This window comes from Aphidius gifuensis, linkage group LG1 (genome assembly GCF_014905175.1).
Source record: "Aphidius gifuensis isolate YNYX2018 linkage group LG1, ASM1490517v1, whole genome shotgun sequence".
NCBI classification, from domain to species: Eukaryota; Metazoa; Arthropoda; class Insecta; order Hymenoptera; family Braconidae; genus Aphidius; species Aphidius gifuensis.
In genome coordinates this window covers 30,201,097-30,220,330 of record NC_057788.1, presented here as the reverse complement: position 1 = coordinate 30,220,330, position 19,234 = coordinate 30,201,097, and the positions used below count along the sequence as shown (strand labels likewise).

Sequence of the window (19,234 nt, the reverse complement as noted above, 5' to 3'; positions counted from 1 at the left end):
TATTTTATGTATTGTGAGTGATGAAAGACAATATACAAAATGATGCATTTGACTTTGCTATTTTTTATAGTTTTGTATTGTTATATGCAGGAATAATATATTCTCACCTTCAACAAACAAATACTTGACTATTCTTCTTTGCACAGTAACCACGATTTTTCGCATCTAATACAATAAAAAAAAAAATGAAAGAAACAAAAAGAGTGCATCGTTCCATCACCCTGAATTCACTGGGGACTATAATATATATACCAACCCCTATTTTTTATTTTTTTTCTTTATCAAAACCCTTGTTCTTCATTCGTTCGATTTTTTTTTATTTTCTTTCTCTTCCTCACTTTTTCTTGTCTATTCGATACTCTCAAGAGGCAACTGAGTTTCAAGATGAGATGTGTATGCTGTTTCTTGTTGTCTCAACTTCCCTTGTCTCAACCATCCCTGTACTTTTTTTTTTTTTTTTTTTATCGTTCAATAAGACAAGAAAAGAGACCCTACAAAATATAAAAACAAATGCATCTATTCAACAAAAATATATTATATTTGAAATTCAAAAAATTTTCAACCAATGACATTTTTTTTTTCATGAAAAATATTTTTCAAATGTCGTACAATAAATTTATATAAAAAAAAAAAAAAAAAATAGAATAAACATTTAAAATAAATAATTCAAAACCCAATGATATTTTTTATAATTATTTTTCATTTTAAAATCAACTAGAAATATTTTTTATTAAAATCCTGATTTTATAGTATATATAAATTTTTGAATCAAAAAAAAAATTTGACGTTTATTTTGAAATATAATGGATTTGTCTGGTATAAAAATACTCATGAAATAAATGATGAACAATAATTTAACTAGTCAAAATAATACGATTAAATGAGAGGGTTGATATTTTTTTTTTTTATTTCATTTCCACTGTCACAGTTGGTTGAATTTAAATATATCAAAGGTAGAATTTTGTGTCAACGAGCATTATTTCATCTGGATGATTTTCCATCAAAAAAATAAATTAATTGAAATTAAATCTGTAAATCTGTATATCCTCTGTTTATATATTACAATAAATATTTTTTAAAAAATCTAAGTATATCAAGTAGAAAAGCCACATATGTTTTCATCCAGCTTTTATTATCTTTCATTGTAAAATAAGTTGGCTTATGAACACTAAAAGATGTCTGCAGGTGTGCTTGAGATGTTACAACAACAACAACAATAGAAATAGGTAAATATATATATTATCAGTGTATATATATATAATGTTGAAGCTCGGAGTTTAACGCGAGGGTATTATCTAACCCGGATCCTTTCACGCAGTCCTAATGGATGAAAATGCTCCTTTTTTATTTTTATTTTCTTTGTAAATTTAACATTATATTACCATTATTTTCTTTCTCATTCTCTATTCACCATGTGAATATTCTACTCTCTGGTTAACTTATTGTATTACATTTTATACTATTTACTTAAATTTTTTTTATTTTTATTTTCTTTATTTTTTTGCGGGTGATAGTTGAACTTAATTTGGCGATTTTCTGATCTTGCTTAAAATTCTAATTAAAAAAAAAATAATTAAAAAAATATAATAATAATAATTTAATGTATTATATTGTTTTTTTTTTTAACCGGATGTTGAAAAAGGCTTTAGAAAATTTAATGTCATCTTCAGAGACAAACGATATGGGTGATCTTTGACGGTGGTTTGAGGAAATAGGTTTAACTTGAAAAATAAATAAAATTCGATAGAAGACGGTGGATGAAATAAAATAAATAGAATAAAAAAATTGGCACTTGTCGGCAACACGAAAGAAGAAAAGTATTGTTACTATATTTATAAAAAAAAAAAAAACTAAAAAATAGATGAAAGAAAAACTAGAACGTAAATGATAACTCGACAAATATTTAATAGTCTTAAAAGTTTACGGGTTCTTTGACATGAAAATAAAATATATTGTTGATGATGGCTATTTTTTTTGTTCATTCTCTGTTATTAAGGATAATTTTCTTGTGGAAAAAAAATTTTTTAAATTGATCTGTAATGATTTTTAAGCTTCTTGGAAGGTTTTTTGTAATTTATTTAATTTTTTTTTTTTTTTAACTCAACTTCCTTTATTTTTTCTTGACACTGAAGAGTTTAATGAGCTGGCAATTGTACAACAATATTTTTTTTTTTTTTGATGACTACACTTTCAATCTAGTATATTATAGAAACAATAGAAAAAAAAATTTAATATTTATTTTAGAAATAAAAACAAGTGCGATCAAGTCCTTTGTGATGTTCACTCAGATTTTTTTTAAAAATTTTATTATTTATTTAAAGAGTATATGATTATTGTCGTTGATAATAAAAATGACATCATTTATCACACAATTACTTTCATCTTCGTGCCAACACATATGTGTCATAACATCATGCGCACGCGTATCAATGATTATCCACGTGCACCATAATAATGTGTCACCCACAAACTCAACGAAGCGTGATTTGACTTTTTATATATATTTCTCATTTTATCATTTTTTATAATTTAAATTTTTTTTCCTTTTTTTTTCCTCACAAACTCACACGCAAATATTTTAAGTGTATACTAAAAAAAAAAATAAATTAATATTTTTTTTTTCTTTTACAAAGCAATGACCTAAATAAAAAAAAAAAAAAATCATAAAATCTAAAATGACTGGTAAAATTGGTATCATCATATTTTCAATTAAATTTTCAATTTTTATATTTTATAAAAATACAAAATAAACAAATAAATCTCAAGTACATATTTTATTTTTTTTTTTGTTAATGATAATATCATTATTACAATAAAAAAAATAAAATAATGCAATTATCAAAATGAATAAAAAAAAAAGCCATAATCACCTTGAAAAATACCGTAAAAAGGTTTAATTAATTTCTCAAGTAATTTTCTCTTTTTTTTTGTTTTATTTATAATAATATTAATTATTTATTTCATTCATTTTTATTATCACATTTGTTTTTACTTTCGTCTCAAAATACCAGTTTGTTGCTACTTGCACTAGCGTCCGCGTTCGTGCATGAAACAAGCTAAAATGAAAAGAAACGTTGAGTTAATAAAATATCTATATACATGTTAAAAAATAAAATATAAAATATGCACTCAATCTATGAGAATTGTGCATGTGTTTACACTCAATATATATGATCTAGAATATAAAATCACAAGTGTGCGTAATACGTCATCCATATAATCGAATGTAAAAATTTTCCAAGTAGAACAATTTCATATATATCTACTGTGTATCTACACACATTTATATTATATTTTAAAATGAAAAAAAGAATTTATAATATGTGAATGTATTGTAAAAAAATATTGATACAATTTTTATATCAGGGAGCTGGGTTATGATAAAATTTATATCGTCGATATTCCTGTGCTTCTCATGAAGAAAATCGATGACAAAAAAAAATAATAATAATAATAAAAAGAGTAGGTAAAATAATAGTAATATAATATTTTGAGGGAATTTTAATACAAGTATACTTGATGCAAATAATCATCTTTGATTATCTACATTTATAAAATTAATCGTTACTATCTTATCAAGATAATTGGATGCACTTATAAGCCTTGAAGAGAAAATTCAAGACTGCTGATACAAATATAGGGAGAAAGGCAATTTGAGTGGGTGGATTGTTCATGAGGTGGTAGAGAGACAAAGACAATGAGAGTTATAACATAAATGGCTTGAATTTCCAATGCTTCAACATCCCTTATATATATTTTATATTTATCAAATAAAAAAAATCATATTTCGTTTTTATTTTTAAATTCTATCACAGTTATTATATTAATTAAATTTAAAGTCGAAATTATTAATAATTAATATTCTGTGATGACAAAAAAAAAAAAGTATGAAATTCAACAAAAGTTATTTTTAAATTTTATATATAAATTATTAAATAATAATTTTCAAATGAATTTTATTTGACTTTTATAAATATAATATGACCTAAATATCAAACAAGACAAAGAAATAATTTGTAACTTAAATATAATAATATGAAAAACTTTTTCAATTTTCTTTATTAAATTATGAATTTTGTTGAAAAATAATAATTTATTTATAAAATAAAAAAAGTATAAAATTTTAAAAACAAAATATATATGTATTATAATGTATTAAATTGTTTATTTCAATTTACGTGTTGGAGGTAAAATAGTATGGCCTCAATTCACAGCAAGTTGAATCCCTCCAGTTGTTGTGGTCTCAAGACACATAAACCTGGGTTCAAGGGATCTCAGAATATGTATTACGTAACGGTCTTTTGGTCACGGGTGCATCGCTCAACATGTACATGTATAAATTCAAATGTAGACAAACCATAGATATTTGTGTTGAGATAAATATATGCAAATATCTAAATATTTTTAGTGTAAATGCGTAAAACCACATTTTTTTCTTCTTTTTGCAAAATTTGTTTTTTTTTTTTCGTTTTCATAAATTTTTCGGTGGTTTTTCAAAGTGTTATCTGAGTCGTTATGTATAATGAGCCAAGATTTTTAATGTCTTTATATATTACGGTCGTTTGGTTATAACACTTTGAGCTCAACTATTTTGATGCTGTGATTTTTAGAAATATAGGTCACCATTTGGAATTTTTATTTCTTTCTCACTCGCAATAATCTCTCTCGTGTGTCTTTTAATGGCGCATATATATCCGAATTTTTATATATTTTTTTTTTTTTTTTCATTTATTTCTTCTGCTTCAACCAACTCCAATATTCCATCAACTTTTTTTTTTTTTTTCATCTCAATTTTATCTATACCAACTTTTTGTACTTGGCTCATTTTTTTTTTTATTATTTTCTTTGTATTTTCTCTTGACTGCACTTTTCTGTTGACTTCCGGTTTTTTTTTATTATTTTGTTTTTTGGACTTCTTCATTTTGTTGAACACTCAAGTTTGAAGGTTTTATCGTTTCATTTAAATTGTTTTTTTTCTAGTGGTAAATATTCGTCTCTATTTGATAATGAAATTTCCATCGTTTGTCAGTCATATTTATTTTTTCTTAACTTTTTAAACAGTGATAAATGAGAAAAATAATTTTTTGTTCAGACGTATGTACCGTTGGGACATATCATACGAGACAATGTATTTATGATGTTTTTTTTTTAAATTTTTTTAAATGTCACCCATGGGATTACACACTTTTCAAAAATTTACCACATTGATTCCCCAAGTGAGATTATCATTTTCTTTCATCTGTATAAACTTTTAAGTTTGATTTCAATTTAAAAAAAAATTACTTTTCAAATTTTAATTAATTAGTAAATCAACGAAAGAAAGAATTTAATTTAATTTTTTTTTTCTCAATCAAACTACTTTGTATGTATGAGGTTTTAATGTTTTTTTTTTTTTCCTTTTTTTTATTTGCTCATTGGTACGTTTCTTTTGTGTGTTCATTATCATGAACTTGTTCATCGATTCCTCTTTTATATACAGGGGGTTGAAAAGAAACAAAAATAAAATAAAAAAAAAAAAAATATATACGATAAAAAGAAATTGATTGATTGTCGTAGGAATAAACGACCACCGACCACGACAAAATTGTAAAAACTCGAGCGGCAAAATTTTAGGACAGGGACAAGTAAAAAGAGAACACACAAACCGCGCAATTTGCGGTTTTGTGCGACTTTTTGATTTACGGTTTCCAGGAAATAGGAGTCATTATGACAAACTACATCGTATATTTTTTAATTTTTTATAATTTCGTTTTTTATATATTATGTACCTTTATTTTTTTTGCCAATTTTCATTATATATATTTTTTTTTTTAAAACAAAATAAATTCAATTACTAAATTTAAATAAATTAATTTTTGCAGCTGGATGATACTGCACTTCAACTTTACAAAGATGGTGATTATGGTGCTTATTTAGATCTCGAAGCATCTATCAGTGAACAGCAAGAAGAATTTGAAGGCTTTCAAACAAAGTAAGTTATTTTTTTTATTTTTTTATTTTTCTCTCTATTCAAACTTTTTGGGTGATAAAAAAATTTTTATAGGGTGAATGTTATTGATAGCGTTGATACAAGAACAAGCCAAATTTTATACACTATGTTGGCTTGTTGTAAAAAATAGAAATAAAATAAAATAAAAATATAATAATAGTAAAAATAAGAGTATAGGCACGTAGAAAAGCCATTTGAAATGGCGTATACGAGTTTTGTTGTCGCCCGGCGGCGTGAACGCGACAGGAAAGTAGAATGATGTTCTTTCTATTTTATAGCATCAAAAAAAAAAAAAAAACAAAAAATTCATCTTTCTTAAAAATACAGGAAAAGCATTTTCAACAAAAAAAAAAAATACTTTTAAATATAAAAAATTTTAATTGTTCAATACAAAAATTACAATACATTAAATGCTATTTTCTAAATCTGATTTTTGACATTTTGGATAAACATTAAATTGCAGTAATTAATATTGAGGATATAGGGTTATAAAGATGTAGTTATATGTATACATTATAATTGTATAGTGTATCATCGAGTATGTGAGGCGCCTAGAGTAATTAAAGCTCAGGTAAACGCTCCGGGGCACGGACGTGCACCAAGGCTTTAGGTTAAATTTATCCAAGAATGTATTATGTATGTATAATAGACAACATACATGTACAATTTAACATACATATATATAAAATTTACAAATAATTTAAAGTTGCATTTTCCAAGAAAGTAGCCTACTTATTTTTTCATCAACACATGAGAATTTTAAATTCGCAAATTTATTTATTTATAAATTCTAAATATTATAATAATTCAACATCTAATTGACATTTAAATATATAAATAATATTTTTTTAAATATAAAATTATGTTTTTAATTTATTATTTTAATGAAAATAATATATTGAAAATTGATATAGAAATTAGAAAACAAATTAAATTGGAAAATTCAGTCGGTGTATGTTTTTTTGAAAATTAGTTTTTCGATAATATTATAAAGAAGAAAATTGATTTACGTGATATAGTCAAACTGTCTGGTATTGTCAAGAGAAAGGTTAATTAATTGGATTCTTCATGGTTGAGGATGCTTTCTAGTTTCTACCCCTTACACAGTCAAATGACCGTTACAGACTTCCGCATGAACGACAAACTCGACACCTCGTTAATGACCGTTTCAACGTCACTAAAATGTCGATGCACCTTGATAATATCCACTGAAGTTTTTTTCTTTTTTTTTTACTATAAAACTTTAGTGACACGATCTAACAGATCGATCTGTTATTCTGTTCACCTCTTGTTACATTATATACCTATTTTATTTTTTATTTTTCAAATTTTTTCTATCTCGTTTTTTGCAAAAATGCATGCTATTAAAATTTCCATGTAGAATGTTCCTACACAAAAAAAAAAAAAATAATAATAGAATTATTTTTTTTGAATAAATAAATAGTGAATGAAATATATATAATAAATTTATATATTTTTTTGCAATATTATGTAACGGTTTTGTTGTCTTCCCAGAGGTTCAACAACCAGAAACAATGTAAATAATCTGATTGACGTTTCTGACATACCAAGATCTATTTTCCCATCATCATTTGTAAACACATTATTATTTTATTTTGATTTAAATTATTTATTTTTTCCCTCCTTTTTTATTATTCTCATTTTTAATTCAAACGATTTCGTATTAATCTTGTTGTTGTATCATTGTTAAATGGTCAAAAAAGAATTTTGGTATATCATTTAATTATATTTATTATTTAATAATTCTTTGTGATCGTGATTTAAAGCTGGCATTTATTAATTACATGTTGGATATCAAATGAACAGAAAAAAAAAGCACCATTAAGCTCTGTGACTTTTTTAGCTAATTTTTTTTGTGAGAATTTATACAATAATAAAAGAAATAAATAAAAATAATAATGAATAAATTTTTGATGATCATTGAATCATTGTACTTTGATCTAGCATCCGGTATTTTGATAAATGCTCGTTGATGAAATGAAAGGAAAAAAAAATGATTATACTTTTCTATTTTAATCTTTTGATATTCTTTTTTCATTTATTTTCATAAAAATTTTTGTGTATAATTTATAATTGTATTTGAAATATGAAGAAACATATTTTTACGAGTGATTTAAAACAATGAACTATCAAAAACATCTGTTTAAAATATTGTTGAGAAAATTCAACTGATATATAATATCTTGGAGCGTCTTTGGAAAAAAAAAAATAAATAAATTCCCAAGAGTCAAAAGTGCACTATTGATATCCCAACAGGCCAAAAAGAGTCTTTATTTTACCTCCAATTTCCATTTTCAAACTCTGCACTATCTGTCAGAGAATAAAATATCGTCGAGTTACTTTATCATATATATATAACTGAAATAAAAAAATAAAAAAGTTGCCTGGAAAAACTAAAAATGAATAAAAAGTAATATATTATATTATTTTCATTTTTTTTTTTTTTAAATATTATTCCTCTTTTTACCAGTAAAATTGTGACATTTATATTCATTATTTTACCGAGATTATTTTTTCTTTTCCTTCGGGACAATATAAAGAGTAAAAATAAAATTTAAAAAGAAATAAAAATTAGAGAAAGAAGATTGAATAATAGGGACAAATCGAGTCGGCAAATGGACTGTCGACCTTGCGTTAAATCTAGTTGGTATGATGATACAGCTGACGCTGTAAACTGAACAAAATTCACCCAGTTATACTTTCATGTGACTCACATTTTTCTCTCTTTTCATTTTTTTATCTTTTTTTTTTTTTTTACTCTGCAAGCATTTACGGATCTAATAATAGTCCAAGCGTTTTTGCTGCAACACTTGAAGTTGAATTTAACGTTAAACGAGTAAAACACAGGTGCATTTGATAAATTTAATATTCTCACTTGGATAATTTTATTACAAAATATTCAATCGTATATTTAAAAATTATAAATTAATAATTATAAAATCAGTTATCGTATATACAATCCAAAAAAATATAAACAAATAAATAAACTAATAAAAATAATACAAAAATAAAAGCAATAGATTTAAAGAAAATAATTTTCAATTGTTAAAAAAATTTAAAAAAATAAAATTAGTTGACTTTATATATATACGCAAAAAAGATATATCGTTTTTAGCTTTGCTCTCAATTCCATTCACTAGATATCGATTCGATTGTACGAAATAATTGAAAAAAAATCAAATAAAAAATAAAAAAACTAGGACAATATTTTTTTTTTCATCTCATTTTTCTTTTTCACCGCAATTTTTTTTTCTGTCAACCCTTTATTTTTTCTTTTCTTTACCTTTAAATGTTTTTTTTTTTTTTTTCGAAAAAGGACGAGAAAAGCCAAGGGTCAATCCCGAGCTTTTCCGGATTTTTTACACGATTCGAGCCAACTTTTTCACTCAACATACACAAGTAATTGTTTGATTTTTTTTTTTTACGTGTGTCGGTGCATATTGCCCTGAAATATATATTTATTGTGGGCGTTGAATATCTATTTACAGTATCACTCAACTCTTATTTTAATATTTAAAAATATAATCTATAAATATTTTAACACATCATTGTCAACCGGACGAGATCAACTTACATGACAGCTAGAAATAAAAATAATATTATTATTTCTCCATCGTTGAAATAAAATAAAAAACCAGCTTTTCTTTTTTATTTTTAATTAAACTTATAAATAAAATATAAATTAATAAATTATGGTGTATATAAGATGTGTCTTGGGTGTCACATACTAAAGACATAAAAGTGAATGAAGAGGAAAACCTGGAGAAAAATAAATTAAAAAAAAAAACTCAATCGAGAATTAAGCGTTTGCTCGTTACGATTTAATTTACGATCAGTGCAAAATGCAATTGTGGACGTATAAATAGCCAAGAAGGTACAAGTTGCAACCGCGAATGGTTCACTATATTCACTACAAATACAACCACCTTTTTTTTATTTTTTTCTACCATTAACACACACATGTATTTGTCATATTTGTGTACTGGAGAAAAGTCGATTTATTAAATCATTAATAAAATCTAGTAAATTATTTTTGTCCAGTATTTTAAACTACTATTATTAATTCAATTTGAACCCACTTTAAATACACAAAAAACTTTTCTTTCAACTCGAAAAAAAAAATATAAAACTACCCTTTTTTTTCTCCATCAAAGTGCTTATCAAAATTAGTTTCGTAATAAATTTTTTAAATGAAATTATTTTTGGTATTTTTAGTTTTTGATGATAATTAATTTTCATTTATATCACATACTTTGAATGACAGTATATAGTCGACTAATTATAGCAGCTGATATTTTTAAAAAAGTGTATAAAAATAAATTATTTTAAATTAAGCGCCAAATTTTTGAATTATGAATTGCATTTTGCTTGTCATTATTGAAATGAAAATATATAAAAAAATTAAAGATAACGACTACCCACTTGGCGGGCGTTAACTCGTATAAGTCTAGGACAAAATGATGATAATAATAGTAAAAAATAGTAAAGTTTAGCAAAGTATAGTATAGTGGAAGAAAAGTTTTCCATTGCATACGCTACTTTTATTTTCTTCCCTTTTTAAATATATTTTTTTTTTTGTTTTAAGGGATGAGGTGGCTTTTTTGGTCCTTCTATCCGCTTCGGATAGTTCTTTATTTTTCCACCGCGGTTTTTTTTATTTCTACTAAAATTCCAGAAGGAAAGTCGTACGTGCAGTGGCTCGGTAACTGTGCAACGGCCGGATGGGAAAGTACACCGGGCACTCGAGACTTTCCGTGTTTCATTGTCGAACAAAGAAGAGTAAAAAAAAAAAATTTCATATATATATAAATAAAAAATAAAGGGATAGCGCTTTTTTGCTTTTTTACTTTTTTTTTTTGTTCATTCTGTTTACTATTTTATAAACCATTATGTCAAGTAACATTTCAAGCAATTTTTCAATTTTTTTCCTTGTTTCATTTTTTTTTTTATGCAGTTAAAAAATGAAAAAGAATTTTATATATAAAAAATATGAATATTATTAAAATGTATAAACCATAAACATAAAAATAATTGTCATTTAATAATTTATTAATATAGTCTAATAAAAACCAGTTATATTTATTTAAAAAAAAAAATTAAAATAAATAAATGTTGAAATATAAATATAAATAAAATATTAAATGATGAAATAATTTAAAATCGATTAAATCACGAAATGCATATAAACAGGTCACGTGTTTGTTGACATATTTTAAATGTTCGTGACAATAAAGACTGAGAAAAATAAAAATTAAAAAATGACAAAACAAAGAGACTTTGATTCAGATGAGAAAAGAGAATTAAATTTGAAAATAAATTTACACATTAATCACACATATATCATCAAATTATATTTGCATATATGTATATGGGTATTTGTATTGTGTTGGTGTATAATCACATGTACATGGTGATATCAAAGATTCCTCTGTGAGTCAGATCAGGGTGGCATTGTGTGCAGATAGACACAGAATAGGAGATCTATTCCCTCACTGGTCAGACAACAAACTGCTGCTGCTGCTACTACTAATACCACTACTACTGGCATTGTTAGTCATGATCAAACATTCACATTTCACTTATTAAATATTCCACAATTTCAATTGATTTCAAATATCACATCTATATACAATGTATATATGTTTATCCATGTGTACATAATACATGAAACATTAAGAGAATTTAATATATTTAATACATAATTTCAATCAAGATATCTATCATACAAAATAAACATATTCTATTAATTTGTATAATTATATTGTAATACCTTTACAATCATGATTTATAATAATATTTTATTTTATTTTATTGATAAATGTTTATTCAACATGGAAATGTTAATATTTTCTATAATTTATTTCTACAAAAATTAAACGAAAAAAAACAGATGGATATTTTTATTTATAATAAAATATTAAATTATATTATAAACAGTAAAATCTAAATTCAATATATTATTTATTTTCTTTTTTATAAATATAAAAAATACAAAATTTGATCCAGCTTATTTGGATTACTGCTTTTTTTTTTATAATAATTTTTTTTTTTATCTATAAGCTATTTAAATTATTTTTTTCTTCTCTATAGTAGAGGATCCTAATACTTTTATACTTTCCAGTGTATTATTTTAAAAATAGATAATAAATATCTATTGGAAAATAAATTTAAAAAAAAAAATCGGATCAAACAGTGACAGGCATTTTGAGGATGATGAATTCAACCAAAGATATTGAACAATAAATATCCATAAAGTCTTGATATAGTAAATCTATGATTATATATTTTTTTTTATCTCTATAAACTTTTTGTTTTATTTATAAATAAAGTTGGATGAATTTTGTATGCACATATATATAATCATTGGGTTTTATGTGTCCTTGTCCAGTGATCATTGGAATTGTAAATTGATCGTGTTAAGTTCACTCACTACGAGGCCTCCGGGATCTAGGAAAAAAAAAAATATATAGATAAATATAAAATACAGTATAAAGAAACTAGAAATAAAAAAAATATATTCAAAGAAAAAGAAATGCAGAAAGAAAAAAGTGAATAAAAAAAATTTTAAGACGTAGAAAAAAAGATTTAAAGTTATACGAGGCGCCAGAATGATACTATCTTGTGTCAGGCTCGTTTTTGCATCTCAGGAGATCGATTAAAAAAAAAAAAAGAGGCATGAAAATGTGCAGTGAAGGTGGAATCGTTAAAGTTGGCATAGAAGATTGAGGAAAAAGGCAAAGAAGAGGGATGCACCCTTGGTGTCCGTTATACGATGCCATAAAAAGTTGACATAAAATTTTCAACGACTTGTACTTTTTGATAGTCTTGAAACTTGATTCATTTTCCTTTTTTCCACTCTTTTTTATATTCATCATGGTTTACCACACATATCTTTATTCTGATATAAAAAGAATTTTTAATTCTTCTATTTTTTTAAATTATAATATAAAAAATATTTACGGTAAATTAAACTTTGCTATTTTTTTTTTTTTTTTCTCTTTTTATCTAGTTATTGTTTGGAGTTTTTTTTTTGGTCTTTTTTTCCTGGTAAATTTTCTTATTTATTTTGTTGTTTATTTTATGAAAAATATATTGAAAAACTATAGTGGTTAGATGTGGCTTCTGCCAAGTTAATTGGATCCGAGTGTCACGTGATGAAAAAAAATTCCAACAAAAGTCCAAACAATATTGCGCTAAAATCAAAGAAAAAAATTTAATATATATATATAAGATATGTCGTTATGTGCACGTGGAGTTTTGTGAAATGAAAATACAGGCGAAAAGTTTCAATTTCATAAATATATCGTTGAAAAAGTGTCCAATACATGATTTCTGTACAATTCGCCTGGTCATTCTCGATATATACACGAGTATAAAGTGAAAAAAAATATAAAAAATATAAATTTCAACAATCGAAATAATTGTCAATTTTGTACAATAATAAAGTTACATTTATTTTGAGTTAAAAAATAATAAAAAAATACGAGATAAAATTGGATTTTCCCTCGGGAAATTCAAGCAAATCGATAACTAGTAATTAGCATTCGTTGGACTCTATATTCTATATCTCTCAACTTTGCCAACAGCGAATTAAACAAAAAGATAAATAAATAAAATGATAATACTTTTTATTTTATTTTGATGAAAATATCCTGATTTGAATTTTAAGCTTATTTTCTTTTTTCATATTCAACTCCAAGCAACGAAAAAAAAAAATGTAATATATTTTTTCTTTTTTTTTGCTGTTCAAATGAAAAAGACATGAAATAAAATGTATTTATAAAAATACACTGGACTTATTAAGGAAAAATAAGAAAATGGAAATTGTATGCAAAAAAAAATATAGAAAAAAAAATAGAAAATTATGCGTCAAGCTGACAAACGAAATACGTCCGTATCTCCCTTTACAATTTTGTGTTTGCATTTCGCATCTTTTAATTTCATGCCTTCGTGACTCCATACGGATCCTTGACTCCAACTTTATTTTAATTATTTTATTTTATATAAAATTGTTTGTTTTTTTTTCATTTTCATAAATTTACTTATACAGGTAATTTCTATATATGCGTGTCTGTACAAAAAAAGTAACATACAATTTTTATATTTCAATCATTTGAAAGTACAAGTCCTTTCACTCCAATAAAAATTTAAAAAAAAAGCAAATTCAAAGACATCAATTGTGTTTATAAAATCACTGTGATTCACTTTTCATTCCCACAATTTTTTTCGTTATAATTTTTATATATAATATTATCATTTCACCTTCAATATGTGCAGCAACATGCAACACATAATTCATGTAATTTAGCGAGACCAAAGTGTGTCGTGAATGCACACCTAAATAATAAATAAATACTACTAAATAATACATTTTTAAATCCTTAAAGATAACAACTAAAACAGCATTTTTATCCTCATAATGTCCAAGTATAAAAGTACAAGTTGCCCTCAAGCAACAACAATAAAAACCTATTCTCATTCTCGCAAATTCCTATTATATATAAAAAATAATAGAAAAAAAAAATAACAAATAAATAAATCTCCTTCGAGGTTAACCAAATAAAAATAAATAAAAAAATAGTAAAATCAAGTAAATAATAAAACATTAAAAGGAAAAAAAAAAAAAAATAGTTAGATCGATATCAGACAAACTCCGGGTGGATAATCGTCAATTAAGCTTTACCAAAAGGACTTCAAGTACCCAAGTATAAAGTAAAAGAGAAACGAAGCTTCGTCGTCGTCGTCGTCGTCGATGCTGGGTCGTTAAGCCAAGTCAACGTTAGTTGCATCAGACCAGGACGAAAGGTATTCCAAGAACACGTACCAAGCGACACGTCTTCATTAGCCTTTCATGAACGTTACCAGTTTTAGCTTTATCTGTCCCTCTGGCTTGGCTCCATCTTTATTGTATTTTACCCATTTTGTCTTTATTCATTATCATCAATTTTTTATCAAATTAAATACATATATTCTCAACATTGAAATAGAAAATTTTTTTTAAATCATTGTTACATAATTCATTGTTGCTTTTTATTATTCAAATAAATTTAAAAATATTTTCAAAATGAAAAATATATTATTGAAAATTTTACTGTAATTTTCTTTTGATTTTTTTTCTATCAAATTTATCATAATTTTTCTTTATTATTATCAATTTTATACAGTTTTTTTACTTTACTAATTAAATATCAAATAATTATCGAGAAAAAAATGAAAAAATAATTAAATTATTATCAAATTTTTAACTGTAATTATTTCTTGTTGAAAATTAATTTTTTTTTTTTCATAAATTTTTATTTAAATTTGTCGTGTTTGTATGGTTAAATAAATTTTATACTTATTTTACATGTTGATATATAGTTAAAGCCGAGTTTATGACTTTTTTATTTGTTTTTTTTTTTTTTCACATTGTTTGTATAGATAATAATATGTTTGCAAATTTTTAAATAAGAGTAAGAGTGAAATGTGAACAATGTTGTCTGTGTATATATGGTGATTGACATATAACCCGCGTGTTTACTGCGTATATCGTCCCCAGGGGTGTCGCAAGGAGCATATCCGTGACATCATTTCCATCTCCCTTGGGGGGACAAGCTCCGTAAGCTCTCACGATTTATAGGATATCCGATAAACCGTTGATACACATATGCCAAACGCTATTCTGCATACATGATTCGTTGGAAAAATAAAAAAAAATATATTTATTTCATCTGTATTTATTTTTATCTATTTTATATATTTTTTTCTGTATTTTTATAGTCGTGAAAAATTTTTTAAAATCATGTAAATGTCATTTCAAATTTTTCAAATAATATTTTACAACTATTTACGATTTTTCATGTGTATAAATTTTTATAAACGTCATGGATAATGCTTTTTTTTTAACCATTATTATATAGTCGAGACTCGAGTTGAAATTCTCTATGATCGATTTAATATTATTATGATGACTAATTATTTTAAATATACAAAATTATTCTTAATTTTGTAAATTATTATTAAAGATATTTTTTTTATTTATTATTTATCAACTTGTATTTTTATTTTGAATTTTTTTTTGCCATGAAAAAGTGCTATGAAGCGAAAACGACTTGAAGAAATAAAACAACTGTTGTTTTTATTGGGGTATATAAAAAATATAAATATAATGATAGTTTTATTTTTTTGAGGGTTGTTTATATTTATATAGATTCTTAAAAGTGTTGATGATAGTAAAAAGGTGTTTATTCGTATATGAGTAAACACTTGTATGTATATTACAAGGCGTTTGATTTAATGGCCAACGAGAATTGGGAGCATCTTGGTTGTGATGAACTTTAAAAAGTACCACCACAATATGATGGTAAATGGTTGGGATCAGGGAAACTTTGTAACCGGTCATTCGAGGAAATTTAACGGTTATTTGATGATATATCTTGTGGTGTGACCTGTTATTTTTCGATGAGGTTTATCATTATTTTTTTTTTTTTTTCGTGTCTGGTTCATGGTATTTTTGGAGATTATTAACTGATTCTTATATATATTTATTTTTTGTTTAATTAATCAAGTAACCACACTCTGGTTTTACTCGGTAATTTGATATAAATTCCTTAAAATTATCTGCTCCAAAATAAATAGACAAAAAAAATTTTTAAAGCAAAAATCAAACGACAAATAAAATTAATATTCTAATTTTTGTGATAAAAAAATGAATAAAAAATTTATACACAAGTAAAAATCATTTTTATAGGATAATATATAAAAATTTTAAAATCATTTTTTTATTACTTGATATATATTTATTCTTGATGATGAGAGCATTAATATTTTTTAAGTATTTTTAAAAATTTCTTTCGAGTCAGTGATTTTATTTACTGAAATAAAAAATTAAAAATCATCAACTTGCTGTCGCTTCATTTGATTACATCGTAATATAAATTTTCCGTTATTATTTATTTGTTTGTTTGTTTTTTTTTTTATTATTAAAAAACTTTTACTTGTATATTATTGTATAGACAAGAGACCACCCGAGCTAGGTCAGTACTATTCTTGATTTCTTCAATTTCATGATTTCACGCACCCACGCGACTCAACAAACACGTGTTTGTTGTTTATTGCAAAAATATAAAAAATAATATAAATAAAACAAACATATAAATTCAACAAATTCAAAGAATCCTTAAAGGTGTGTCTATTCCTTGCTAGACCTTTCACGGTTAATATTCCAGTTTCCCACGTCGACTTCCTTCTACAACATTTCAATAACTCTTCATTTATTCTTCCTTTTTATTTATCTCTATTCTTCAATTATAAAAAAAAATATAATAGATAATATAATACATTTTTTATCTCTAATATATTTTATTAAAAATATATATTCAAAATTTTTTATCAAAAATAAATTCATAATAAATTAGTGAAATCGAATTCTTCAAACGGCTGTCTTCGCATCAACATAGAAATTTTCTTTAAATGCGAAAGTCAGTTAATTAAAAAAAAAATACTATGATAAATTTAAAAATACTAAAATTAATTCAATTAATATATTTATTATTTTTTTGTCAAAATAAATTTAATAATTAATTCAATAGAAAATCTTGTTTAGATATTAAAATAAAATTTAAAAATAAATTTACTAGAAAATTGGAATGTTTTTTTTTTGTTAAATAAATGTAATAATTAGCTCAGTAATTCACATGATTATTATTTTATTTTTATTTAAATTGATATATATTTTATTCGAATATTCTTTTATTTTTTGTTTTCGCCAGTTCTTTGTCTGGTGAAAAAAAAAAAAAGAAATATATATATCCGGGACGTGTTCCGATTCAATATTAAATCGTTCTTTGTATTCTCTTTCACCCTGGAAGTCTCTACCCATCACTCCAAAAACTTTCTTTACTAGTATATATCATCTTCTTATTTTCCATCATCATCCTTGTGCAAAAAAAAAATGAATAAATAAATTACCATTGCAGATATAAATGCAGTCCATTGAATTCTCATAAACCATCATAATATACACGTGCATCCACATATGCCAAAATTAAATTCACAAAAAAAAATAAAAATAAAAAATAACTAGTACATACCTGTAAAAATAAAAAAAGTAATTTTATTTAAAAATAATAATCATTTATTATTTAAAATAAAATATATATATTTTAATAATCTTTTTTATTTTTAATTCATAATTTAAATTTACAAAAAAAAAAACGAGAAGTAAATTAAAATAAAATAAAAAAAAAAAAAAAAGGAATAAGCAATTTTGGTCAAGTTTACTTGGGCAAGTTGTAGCCACTCTGTCGCGTCTCATCTTCAGCAAGTGGGACATTCACCTGAATACTTCTTGTCGGCAATCAGTTAACTGGGCTTCCGTCATTCAGTCGTTCACTGGACATCAGACATTGCGCGCTTAAATCCTTTGTCGATATCTCATTTAAAAAAAAAAAAAAGTAAATTTATTTATTATCTGCAAGTGTATATAAGTGGTGTATAAAATTTCAAGTGTTTTTCATACTTAATTATATTTTTTTTTTTTGTATTGAAGAAGGTCAATGTTTGTGTTGGTTCTTGTTTCGTTATCTTTGTGTTGTTTATAAGAGTAATCGATTCTCGAGGAGAGTCAGATTGAGTGTTCTATTTGCCGGTTATATTCAATATACTCGGTCACATTTTATTTATTATATTTTCTATAATACCACTTGTACAATTGCAACGTCATGATTGGTCTACGAATACAGCAAAACCACACTGGCGATATTATTCCACACTGTGGTCGCGGCTACTGTCGTTTCTGCAGGTATTATACAATTCAAATAAATTTTTTTTTTTTCATTGAAATATTTATTTTTCAATATATTCCATATACACAGTTACTCACATATACATTTATTTATTTTTTTTTAATGAGAAAACATTTTTTTTTAAAAATCACTCTTCAAAAACATGAAGAGCAAAAATAATAATGATAAAGCTGTTATAAAAAAAAATAAAATAAAGATGTGTGAATCCGGTATTTCTTTGTCGAGCCGCTTAAATAAAAAAAAAAACATTTAACAAAATAAAAAAAAAAGTTGTTGAGGGACAAGTTACTGCATATAGTAATGCGATCACGTGTTTTTAAAATACGAAAAAAAAATATTTGACTTACTTTTCAAGTTTATTAATTTTTCATTGTTTATTTGAATTTTTTTCTTTCGTTAATTTAAGTATGCATGTAATTTTTATTACTGTTGTACTACT

General features: G+C 24.5%; 1 protein-coding gene across 14 annotated transcripts in view; it reads left to right on the top strand.

Annotated features, from left to right (window-relative positions):
• LOC122860330 (FH1/FH2 domain-containing protein 3) overlaps positions 1-19,234 on the top strand; it is an 89,468-nt gene that overhangs the window by 33,230 nt on the left and 37,004 nt on the right. For 13 of the 14 annotated variants that reach the window (XM_044164102.1, XM_044164106.1, XM_044164101.1 and 10 more), the window contains one exon: positions 5,862-5,971. In XM_044164102.1, coding sequence (XP_044020037.1) covers positions 5,862-5,971 — 110 coding nt within the window. Of the gene's footprint in view, positions 1-5,861; positions 5,972-18,509; positions 18,792-19,234 lie in introns of those variants that run through there. The other variant, XM_044164111.1, reaches the window with a different exon arrangement.